The 12,900-nt window shown below is 40.2% G+C and overlaps 1 protein-coding gene across 1 annotated transcript in view; it reads right to left on the reverse strand.

Moving 5' to 3' along the window:
* Nucleotides 1-12,900, reverse strand: part of CNTNAP2 (contactin associated protein 2) — a gene marked incomplete at its 5' end in the record, with an annotated part of 1,159,740 nt that overhangs the window by 14,379 nt on the left and 1,132,461 nt on the right. The window contains one exon of the mRNA XM_082045698.1: nt 8,516-8,746. Coding sequence (XP_081901824.1) covers nt 8,516-8,746 — 231 coding nt within the window. The remainder of the gene's footprint in view (nt 1-8,515; nt 8,747-12,900) is intronic.

The following is a 12,900-nucleotide window of genomic DNA, read 5'->3' on the forward strand; positions in this document are numbered from 1 at the left end:
TCTCCAATTGTGTCTTTCTATTCTAATGTGAAATGTGCATAAATTTTAAAATCCTCTGAAATCATGGCTTAGTAGCAAATTGTCCTCTGAACAACCCTTCTGTATGCAAATGCCTGGGACAGTGTGGGAAAGTAAGCGCAGATTATAGAAGAAAGAGCAGTTGGATGTTTCTGTTAAAACAGCATGAATTTTGGAGCGAACAATGGAAATGCCAACAATGAACAACGGCAGCGCTGGAGGGAAATCCACTGAATGATGTTCCAATGATCGACCACTCCATGGTCAATGAACTAGGACAATGCCAGTTCTCACCACTAGACACGACAGTCGGCAACTCAGTAAGTCATGATAGTTGTTTCTGAACCAGCTGTGTTATTAGGCCTTGAATTTCATTTTGCAGGTGAACTTTGCTGTCCACAACCTTAAGTAGAAGAGGAAATGGAGTTTTATGAATGGCTTGCTTTGAAAGGGCAGTACAATATTCTTTCAGTCTTAACAAGCAATCTTCCCAGCAAAGGGACAGAAAAACCTGTGCCTCATTAGGAGACCAATCTTTGCAGCTTAAACTGTCCCAAATCAATTCTAGATGAAATATGGAACGTGGAACACATTCCTGTTCTGTTGGTTGGGAGGCGTTAGACGCTTCTCCTCTGCTTTGCCCTTTGTATGGTCATTTCCCAATAGTAACTTTTACACTTCACAGAATCACAGGATGTTAGGGATTGGAAGGGACCTCAAAAGATCATCTAGTCCAATCCCTCTGCTGGAGCAGGAACACCCAGATGAGGTTACACAGGAAGGCATCCAGGCAGGTCTTGAATGTCTCCAGAGAAGGAGACTCCACAACCTCCCTGGGCAGCCTGTTCCAGTGCTCTGTCACACTCACTGAGAAGAAGTTTCTTCTCAAATTTAAGTGGAACCTCCTGTGTGCCAGTTTGTACCCATTACGCCTTGTCGTATCATTGGTTGTCAACTGAGAAGAGCCTGGCTCCATCCTCCTGACACTCACCCTTTACATATTTATAAACATTAATGAGGTCACCCCTCAGTCTCCTCCACACTAAAGAGACCCAGCTCCCTCAGCCTTTCCTCGTAAGGGAGATGCTCCACTCCCTTAATCAAGTAAGCATTTCCCTGTCCTTCTTGAACTGAGGGGCACTTCCTTTTGCATAGAAGCAAGTAATTGTACAAAGTAGTGGAAGGCAAGACCAAAACATTTTACTAACTAGTACTTGTATACTACAGGATTTCCTTCCTTAGTTTAAAATGACAGCAGACAGTTAGCATCATTTTTGCATTGTGTTTATCAGCAGTTTGAACTTCAGCAAGTTCTGTCTCAGAAGCAGCATTTTGAACATTTGCTTTGCCAAATTTCCAATTCATTTGCAGCATATTAGAGCATCCTCATCACTCAAAGACCTAAACTCACCTGTGTTTTAACTCCTGGTATTAACATCTGTCTCACAGTGGGTCTCACTACAACTCCAGACAAGAACTGTATTAGTCATGCTGGCCTAAGCTATCACTTTCATGAAAATTTTATGAGCAGTGCTTACATTTCACCTGTTAAGGAAGACAAACAAATACTTCCTTTTATAATTAATGTAGAATACGAAACTCTTTGGTGGTCTCAAAGGAACAGCAGAGTTAAGTGCTGATCAAAGCCTAGCTGTACATGGCTAATTGCTGACAATGGACCCACAGGGAATACCTGAAAGAAACAAAGAAACAAACAAAAAAACAACAGCCAAACCAAACCAAACCAAAAAAATAAAATATCCAACCCAATGAACAAGAATACAAAACAAAACTGTAAACTTATGACAGCTAGAAAAAAAATTATGGACTCTGTTTATTGAGGTCATTGGAAGAAAAAGCTTCTCACAGGCAGAATATGAACAACAATATCAGGTTCTGCACTTTCAGCATTCATGCGCTTATAAAAAAGAAAGGCTTGGACTGGGAATGAGGAATGAGTCAGACTGGAGAATTTAAATCTAAACAAACTTTAATACCTGTAGTGACCTGACTGTAGTCTCAAATAACCTCTTACACAGGAAGCGAAGTGCTTTTCAGCCTAAGGAAAGGAAAAAGAAGGCAGTTGCATGAAGTGCTCAGGCATCTAAATGCTTCCATCGCTACTTCATTTTTTCCCTAATTTATGCCATCCCCAAGTTCCTGGTTAAAGTTAGTACTTGTGGAAAAAATACAGTCTTTGCAGAGGATGGAAAACACCCTCTTTTTAATATTACCTCCTTCTTGTCTTGATGTTAGGTAGCAGCATTAACATTCAAATCACTGCTTATGAAATAGCTACTATGCTGGTCACTCAAGGAATGCCAGAAGAATTTACAAGCTTGGCAGTCTGTCAGCTGTCTGACATACTAGACAGTGTCAGAAATTTCACGCTGAAATTATATATTGTTAAAGATAAGAAAACACTATGCATAATTGTGTGAAGGAACTAGATGAGACTGAAGGAGGCATTTTTATTCCAAATCAATAGACTTACAGTAATTCAAAGACAATAATTAAGCCATTCAAGGATGAAGCACTGATTGTGCCAAATTTCAGACAGATGCTCTTCCTAGTTAGCTACTCGATGGGGAGGAAAAAAGTAGAAGCTGTTGCATCTCAATGTTTACTACTTAACTTCTCGCCTGCAAGAAACACTCAGTGCTTAGAAACTGAGATATGAATTTCTGCTAGACTTAATTGCTGACTGCCTAAAAAAAGATGCCACCTCCCTGTTTGAAAAGAACTCAGGCCAACACTACGGACTTCAGAAACAATATTTATATTGGTAGAACTAGGGATGAATGCTGGTCACTCCCAGAAGAGGAAACCTGATTTTGCTGTCAGTGGAAGAATCTGCTCGCCCACAGGGCAAGTTGCAAGTGTATCTTCCATCTCTTGTATAAGAAGTATAAATATTAAACTAGCTTACTGGCAGACAAAGAGCACCCCAATGTTTACACGTTAATTTAAAAAACCCAGCCACCTTGTGTGATCAGTAACTTCAAAGAGAGAATCTGGCGTCTTTCTCTGATTGCAGTACAGGTAACCAATTCTGTTTGCTATGCTTGAAAAAGGAGGGGCATCATTTTATCCTAGCTACTGCCTTCGCATCCATTTCTAATTTTGCTAGCACCTAGGAGATCAAATTTAGATATGTAAGGCTGCATCATGAACAAAAGTGGTGCACTTCTTCCGTCCCTCTCACCCAACTCACTTGCCCCTTGCAGGAAGCCCGGAGAAGAGACCCTGCTCCCCTGCTGTCCCTTAGAGGGGAGACTGAGTGCTGCATCACACCTTACCATTGACTCTAATCCTCCTGCTGTTGGATTCACTGATGCATACAGGAGGCTTTCAATGTCTGTGGTCAGGAGAATATCCTTTTGTTCACTTGTTTGTAACCCAAGACCGTTTTGAGGGCTAAATGGCTGCCCTCCAGCAAGTAAAGCCTTTGATCCTTCCTTCCCACTGTGCTGTACTTGACAAGGGCAAAAGCTATTTCCCCTTTCAGTTGCCACAACCATCCTAGTGCACGTCTGACACAGCTTCTCCTCAGATGCTGTTGTTCTTCCCTCTGAGATGTGGGTACCATTGGGACAACAACCCAGCCAATGGCATCTGAATCCAGAAGGTGACCTTCATCACTGTCACCAGTAACACATGAGTGGCACTTTCTTTTAGTTCAGAAATTTACTATCTTTTGCTTAGCAAAGGTAACTAGTTAGCCAACTAGGCGAACATGGATGATACGGCCAATATTGAGCCCTCCCACTCTCTTCTGCCATCACTTGTTAAAGGATGAATTTGTAACAAAAAGGGAGTTAATCCTGCAGGCAGTTGTTTTAATCTTGGTGACAGTGGTGCATGGCTTCATACAATGTCTTTGCCGGCCATGTTCAGTACAGGTTTCAAAGTAAGCTGTTGATTCTTAAAAGGCTAGGCTTTTCATCTTCTACAAAACTAAAGAACATTTAGGGTTTAAAAACATACAGTCAGAAAAAAAGTGACACCACTTGGAAGAACATTCCAGATGTAGCATTTAATCCCACTCCATTTAATTCTTATAATGTTGATGCTAATAAGGGTTTAACTAAATCCCACGTTAAATACTCTAAATGCCATTCTGTTCATAATCAGAATAAATGCAACTTGCAGCTGCACAGTGCCATGGCAGCTTAGAGGTGCTAAAGCATGGTTTATCAACTGTTGTATATGCCTTGATGCTTCTGTTATCATTTGCTTTTACTAAATTCAAGATCAGGTAGCTTGGCAAGCTGGAGCACATTTTACCTAAAATGAAGAGGCACATACATGTAGTAGGATTTTTTTAATCCTTTTTTATAGAAATAAAAAAAGTTTGGAGGTAAAACCTTATTAATAAACTGCAGAACCTTTATCTTAGATAAAAACACCCACAAACTAAACAACTCCACCCCAATAATATGTATCTGCTGATTTTAAGTACAGGGCTCTTCAATCATAGGAGTTTATTTACTACAAAAATAAGCATCTGTTTGGGCTTTTGTTTCCTTCTCTAAAATGAGCAAGGTGTCAGTTATTATTGACATACATCTTTGCTAATTTGAACTGAGTGCTATTAAAAAACCCCTTGGTGTTTTGTTTTTTGTTTTTTTTTTTTTTTTTACATACACTACAGTAATAGATATTAAAACATGCATGCTGATATAGTTAAAGGCATGCAGTTATAACTTTTGTCTTCAAATGTATGCTAGACAGGTAATTCGCTGGGTTTGGACAACATGTAAAGGTAGGACATGTAACTTTTAAGTAAGATGGTAATTGATCAGGCTCTCTTTTCCCTCCTTTCTACACTCCTTTTGATATAACCAAGGCAAATCGGACTGTCTGACACGAACTGAGATAATACGGATGGGAGGAAAATAAAAGAAGGGAACTAGATTGATGATCTGCTTGAGTTTGATTACTGACTTTTAAATCACTAGAAAGTCATATGCTAGAAAAGAATGACTTGTGGAATTCCTGCACTTCATCAACACCAAGAAAGGATTGCCATAGCAACAGGAAGATTATGCATTGTAAGAATACTCACAAGCTGAAAAAGATAATAGTTTAAGATAATTTCCCAGTAGCATGGCAAAATGCCAGCCAGGGTTGGGGAGGGAGGGAAGTGGCATTTTTACAATGACAAATACATTTTAAAAGAACAAATGTTGTGAATGTGAAATATATGTGAATTCAAGGCTACTAGAAAGAGCAAGATCATGAATTGAGAAGCTGTAAGGTCCATTTGTCTGGGGAGTAAATCAACAAGGTTTCTTATTGATAAACCCCTGAACTTGTTTCTAAGGGTCAACTGCAAGTGACTGATGCATGTCTTTACAATTTTCCCTTCAGCCTTTCTGTTCAGGCATCCAAAATGTTTTGCAGCTAGCAGGAGGCGTCCATGGAGTAACTACATAGAAGAGTTTAAGGCAAACCTTTCATGTAGGTCACCCATCAGGCAGAACCTGCTTAACGTTTGGTAATTACTCATAAGGTCTGATCCAGCACTGCAGTTTAGAGGTGAAAAGATCATTCCATTTGCTGTCTGTTGTATCTGTCCTATTTAAACACTTATTTGATCCCTCCTATAGCATTTTTCAATACTCAGTGTTCAATTCTACAGTATTTGAGAAGCAAACCTACAAATCTACACTTAACTCAAAATATGAATCAGGATAAGTGTGGAGTATGTCACTGAACGAGATTTAAACCATGACACCTGCCAGAAAATTTTTCCTGATATTTTCACTATGAACCACCCATCCTCAACTCTCATGTTCTGTTAACATCTACTTAAAATGAAGTAAGAAAAACAATAAAAATTACAGATGAAAACATTTTTTAAATTAGAAACCCTCTACAAAGTAACTGCTGCTTTCAAAGCCATGTTCTTTGCAACCATTCCTTTGTGGCAGAGCATCTGTGGCTTTTGTTTTAGCACAACTGCAACTATTTCTGTGAATTTCAAAAGGGCTTTTTGTCTTTACCACTTCAGCTGGTTTAGTGAAGGAGTAAATTCATGCTGAGAGTACCAAGACTATTCCAGCTTTGGAGCCAATGGGAAACATTACTTATACCTTTGATTTTTCCATTTTCTCTTTCAACACAACTTGTATTAGAAAGTCTTGTAGTGGGGTTTGGGAAACATAAATCATCAGTGCAACCTGCCAACGTACTAAAGCAAAGCGACACTGAAGCCAAACCCATGTACCAGTCATCAAGATCACCTGTGTGTGAGGTTACACAGTCTACAGTATATATTTTTCCTGAGACTGAAACACAGCTGGCTGTGTCAGACCACCAGAGATACTTTTACAAAGATTGAGTTGTTCTTACCTGACACCAATAAATGAGTTGCCATGATGCCTCCTCTTTGTGCCACGGGAATGTCACTCAGAGTGAAAGTCAGGAATTGTTCACCCACACTCATATGCCCTTTCACTCCTGTCCCGGTGAAACAACACCCCCTTGCTGTGAAAACTCTTTCTACTGTGACTCACCTGACAATGTGGTTCCCTTCAGTGTACAGCAGTCCCCCACTAGAGTTATTTAAAGCAATATGATCTTTTTCCTCTACTGCTCCAGAACACTGGAGAGGATAATAGGAGGGGTCCTGAGCTCACAGTCGTACTAAAGCTTATAACAATCAAAAATGAAGGTGGGTCACTTGCATTCTGTCTGCCCATGACTTGAAGCAGTCAAGTCTGGCTACGGCAATCAGATTTTTTGCTCAGCAAAAATTAACAGACAGCTTGAGCCAACCTAATTGCATGCTGTATGTTCCCTGATATCCTTCAGGCTGGCTCCATGATCAAATACTACAATTAATCCAGAAGAAAATAGGTAAATTTGTAATCTGTCAGGTCAACAAAGTTGAATCAACCCAGCAAAAGTTTTCAAAAGGAGATTTAGCTAACACAAGGACGAGTGTAGTAGCACATGGAAAGAACAAACAACAGGAGCTATGAGGAACAGTTCAAATATCTTGAATAAATCCAATCATAGTCTTTTACTAGCTTGCAGTCAAAGTAAGTGCAGGAAAAATAAACCAATGAAAATTAGCAACCAAAACCCATTAGCTGCACAAGATTCACAGCAGCAGTGCATCCTCAAGTTGTTTATGGCACACTTTTCAAAGACGTGAGTCAGTAAAGTATCCTTCAGGAAATGTGCTTTTACAGAAAAAGCACAGAACACAACCTTCAGGTACAAACTGACCTAATAATTTCAGAGAAGAAAGGGACTATGAAGTTGCAATGAAAAGAATCAAGTAGGAGATTGCATGTTATAAAAAGGGAAGAGACGAACTGAACTCTTATAATGGCATGGCAGCAAGGAGGAAATGGCATGTTTTAGAGCATGATGCTGCTTGTGTTGATGCTTGGGACCCTCAGCCTTGGAATATCTGCCTCTTATAAACATCTGTCCTATTTCTCTACTGAAGAAAAGCTGAAAGGACATACTGCAAGGAGTTCCTCGACATTTAAAGGAAAAAAAAAAATCCAAACCCCAAAGGAATTACCTTGGCACATACTTCTAAGAAAAACATATATACCTGTCCCCTCCTATACAAAAATGGGTGGTTGTATCCCCAAACACAATAGACAAAGACTAATCAGAATAAAAATAATTATTGACACAGTTTTTGCTCTAGCATTTTAATTTTATACCACTGAAAACCCATCAGCTTTGCCTTTACAGGTTCTAATTTACACTGCTACAAGTGAAATCAGAATGAGGACAAAATACAAGAGAGAGGTCAACAAACACTTGACCCTATAAATCTAGAGGGAAAAGATTATTTTTAAGTATTCAAAGAGAGAAAAAAAAAAACACTTCTAAAATTAGGCACAATGTATACTTTCAAAGACTTTCAGTCGCAAAAGCAGAATGAGATTGCTGAGATCAGAAAATTGTTATAGCTTTCCAGCATTTTCAGTATGAGATGAATGCCATCATGACTAATGGGATTTCCCATTAAACATGGCCTAAGGAAAGCAGACATTTCAGAAAACAAATCAGCACTTCATATAAATCTATTTACACATAAAATTAGATTTGCTTTTTTTTTGTATGAAACTGACTACAATATACTCACTTATTAGGAATAAAGTGTAAGAAATGCTACTGTACCTATTTATTTGTAACTGAAACTTTTTGCTTACTACATACCTAATACGACAATGAATGTGCTATCACAGCATGAGGTAAAAAAGCAACATTCAAAGAGTGTAAACTTACGGAAAAGAAAAATAAAGTAGAGTATTAAAAAAAGGCAAAGAAAATATCCTGTAACTGCACTTAGAAGTGGTGGCTAATTTCTGTCATTCCAGCTTCGCCCTTCCTATCACGATTACAGTCCTAGAGTCATCTATCAATCACATCCACTCAGTTTTAGTTTCCTCACAGAGGAAGGTGGATGTATTTCTTCTCTGAACTGCTCCACTGAGCTAATGTGGCATGAACCCCAGCTTACCTGAGTCTAAGTGCCACGGGTCGGTAGCAGCCGACATTGGTGGAATGGTGAGTGGAGATGCTCCGCAGTTGGATTCCACCAGCTCTCCTTCGACGTGAACGTGAGAGGACGCGTTGGTAGGTCTCAGAGCTGCTTTGAGTGGAGCAATCTGGTTGAACCGCACTCTCGATAGGCAGCCAGTGAATCCTGGGGTGTTGTATTTATATATATCTTGGTCAATCTTCCCAATTTCTATGGGAAATTAAGGGGGGAAAAAAAATGATGAATCAAAACAATTCACTGCTTTGGGAAGCACACTGGTCTGAACATTTGATTCCCAGATCTCAGTTCCCAAGTCTCTCTTTCAGGAGACTGAGAATGTGTCAGACCTTGCTAGGTTTCTCTACATTTCATTACAGATTAAAGCTGTAAGCCTTCAGGCCTTGGTATGACTTGGCTTCACTGCTACGCTATCATTAAAATGAAAGGCCTGTATGAAGGAGTCATCAGAGAACAAGAAGAGGTGGTGAAAAAGAAGGCAGAGGGACAGTCATCACCAGGGTTTTTCCTCCCAGCTGAAGCTGCTGCTGTGAGACATGCCTCTTCCTTCACCCTGGCCCATCACCCTCTGGCCCCTCTCAGTGGGCCGGGACCACCCCTATTTACTTCCATCTGCCTCCTGTCTCCTCACTAGGAGACCAAGTGTCCCTTTGGCCCAAGGTGGAAAGCTGCCCCACTCCAGCCTCCTTCCTTCCCCTGGCAGGGGTGAGAGCCAGCAGGAGCCCACTCACCCCTGCCACAGGCTGAGGAGCAGCAGGTGTGCCCCCGCACCACCACAACAGAGCCGACGTCGGCTGAGAGACAAGTGGTTTTCTCACTTCTGGCACATCAGTTAAAATGATTCTGAAATGGTAGCCATAAAATGTGGCACATGCCCTTACCACCCAGGAGCCTGCAGGCCGCTCATGACTGTTTTATTTTATTTCTGCCAGGACCTGTTGTGACAGTCTGAGTCACAACAGAAACCAAACCACTGCTCTCCCTCAGCTGCCTGTGTTTGAGGGGGTATTAACATTTCAAAGCATCACTGTAGTGTCCAATGTAATATCTACATGGCAGTGAGGAGTTTGGCTTCCTTTCTTCTATGGTAGCATGGAGTGAATGAAAAAGAAACATGGCAGCATGATGTTTGTGCTGTACCAGGGAGTATTGCTCTGGAGGCGCTGAGATGCTTTTAACTCCCTTTCCCTGGGTCAGCAGGGATAGGAGTTAATGTCTGGTCCTTGAAGCCAGTGGAAAAAATCACACTCAGCCGAGCAAGGCAAGATGATATCCCAGTGACAGAGAACAGGGTGCAGCCCCAGGCTGTTCAAAGGCAAGCTTTTCAGATAGGAACAATGATGAGGGCTTGAAAAATGGCGTTTCTGGAAAAAAATTACATATACCAATCACAACATAGTGCCATAAAAAAAGAAAGAGGATTCTCCTGAGGGGTGTGAGAAGAAAGCAGGAAAAAGTTTTACTGTAAGAGTTTGGGGAAGAGCTGGGAAGCAAAGCACATCTGTCTTTGAGTTTTGCTACCAAAAAAAATGAAATCAGAGTTATCAGAAAATGCATTACAAAACTTTTGGATGTATTTGTTTTCAGCTCTAACCAACCCAGGATCAGTTATATGAGGGCTGAACTGCTATCAGGGCTCCCTAAAAAATACCATGCTATATATGTCCGTGCTGTTCCTCAGAGTACTGAGGGTTTTGCATCAGGGCTATGTAAGAGCAGTTTCAAGGCTACAAAGCAGGCAGGGTATTTCAAGTACACTTTATTTTTTTGGGTTCACATGTTAAACATGACGTGGGGGAGAACTGGCAGAAACTGGACAAATCTTAAACACAATTAAACCAGCTTACTGGTTTTCATGCTAAACTAAGCTGTATGTTTATCTGTCTTTGTAACCCCATTAGAGTGACAAGCAGACAACATGTAAGTCCTGCCCCCACCAGCATCAGGATACAAAAGGAATATGCATAATCTGAAAATTACTTGCATTAGATCTTTATGTGATCCACTGTACAGTAATAGATTTGTTCTACCCCCACTGCCCCCCACAGTTTCCCTTTTTCTCTTTCTGCTAGTGCTTATCCAGTCTGTGTCAATATTATAGCCACATTTCACAGGCTGTCAGTAAGCAGTGACTGTCACCTGTGACAAAATTGTAACATGCTCAGGACTCAGACAGAGACTAGCTTAAATGCATTAAAATTGCTGTATTAGTCATGTGGGTCTTTCATCCAGCTCTCCTTTAAGACAATGGCTTAACCAAACAGCATCATCTCCCGCAAAAATTTGATAGTAAATAAAAAAACCCCACATGTCCACACACACTTTCCATTGTTAGCAGAAAAGCTGTACAAAAGCAAGTGTTCATACAAATGAATGCTACTTGTAGACCATACCACTCAGACAAGGTTCCTATCTGACTACAATATTCACTATATCTCACTTCAATAAAATATTCAGGGTATATTCAGTGAATAGCTGCAATTTTGAGTAATCCTTATAAACTAAGGAACAATTAGAAGACCATATTTCTCTTTAAACACTGTAACAACTGTCAATAACAGTTTAGTGATTACCTTTTCTTCATATTTTATATATTCTGTGGAATTTCATGCAGCAATGCTAATAGCCTCCCACTCTCAATTCTACATGACAAGAAAATCTGTGAATATGATCGTGCTACGTTAGCAGCTTCAGCACCATTCTTCTCCAACTCTGTGGATAATAAGCAATGGATACTAGATCCTGAAAGAATTAAGGAAAACAAACACACACAAAACCCCAAGATGGCACCTTGCTGAAGTCCTGCATTTTTGTTTAAAACATTCCACAAATGATGGTTGTGGAAGTCACCTCAGGGAAATTTACCACTGGCTCCCATCACATCAGTGCTAAAACAAGACAGATCGACTTCTAAGACTGTGACCACATTCCTTCCCGTGCACATCCCACAGGGCTCAGTGCACTGATACTCTCTTGATATTAGGCCATTATACTTTGCCTCCCTGTGTAGTTGAGCTTGCTATAAACCCATCCCTGGAGAGTGTAATGATTACATAATGAAATGTGCCTTTGTTGTCGTGACTAAAATTCAATTTTCTCCCTATAACAAAGGAGGGACAAAAAGTAAAGATGACAATCACATTTAAAATAAAGCGAAGTGTACAATGCAACTACTTTCCCTTGTTCTAATTTTCAGCACATAAGCCAGTGCAAGGTCATATACCATAGTACATAGTATTTGCATTAGTTAATAGCAACATTACTATTATTGCTTTCAGCTCTGATGCAGCGATCTTCTGCTGGCACTCTACCCACAAGCATTTCTGTAATTAAAGACTTCAAAAAATACCACTTATAGGCCTTCTTAAACTTTAAATGGTTTTAACTATTTGCTCTCTTGGCCACAGAACCTGCTGACTTGAGATGAAGACCATGATTACAAGACAGATACCATTCAGGCAAATCCATTCTAGCACAAATGCACTGCACTATACAAATCCTTAATGTTGAACGTTCACACAATAACTATGCAAACACCTACCCTGATTACTCAAACATTCAAAAAATACATATAACTAATATGCAGCTGTCCTGGTTTTGCTGGGATAGAGTCAATTTTCTTCCTAGTAGCTGGTATAGTGCTGTGTTTTGGATTTAGTATGAGAATAATGGTGATAATACACTCATGTTTTAGTTGTTGCTAAGCAGTCATGGCCTTTTCTGCTTTTCATATAATCCCACCAGCAAGTAGGCTGGGGGTGCACAGGAAGCTGGGAGGGGACACAACCAGGACAGCTGACCCCAATTGACCAAAGGGATATTCTATACCATATGATGTCATAATCAGAAATTAAAAGCTGGGGGGAAGCAGAAGGAAGGGCATGGATGTTTGAAGTGATGATGTTTGTCTTCCAAAGTAACCATTACACATGATGTAGCTCAGCTTTCCTGGAGATGGCTGAACATCTGCCTACTGATGGGAAGTGGTGAATGAATCCCTTATTTTGCTTTGCTTGTGTGCATGGCTTTTGCTTTACCTATTAAACTGTCTTTACGTAAACCCATGAGTTTTCTCACTTTTACTCTTCTGTCTCCACCATCCCACTGGGGGGTTTGAGTGAGCAGCTGAGTGGCGCTTAGTTGCCAGCTGTGGTTAAACCACAGTATACTAACACAGTAAACCAACAGTATACTAAGTTGCCCCATGTCTTCTGTGTTATCATTCACTGAAGATATACTTAACATCAATTACTTATTCTTTATGTTTTGTTATTTCTTTAACGGTAAAAAAGATACAGGATTTTAATCCTCAGTTACTGGTGTTGATTTCATCACCACATAGTGAA

This window comes from Streptopelia decaocto (genome assembly GCF_964273445.1).
Source record: "Streptopelia decaocto genome assembly, chromosome: 2".
Lineage (NCBI taxonomy): Eukaryota > Metazoa > Chordata > Aves > Columbiformes > Columbidae > Streptopelia > Streptopelia decaocto.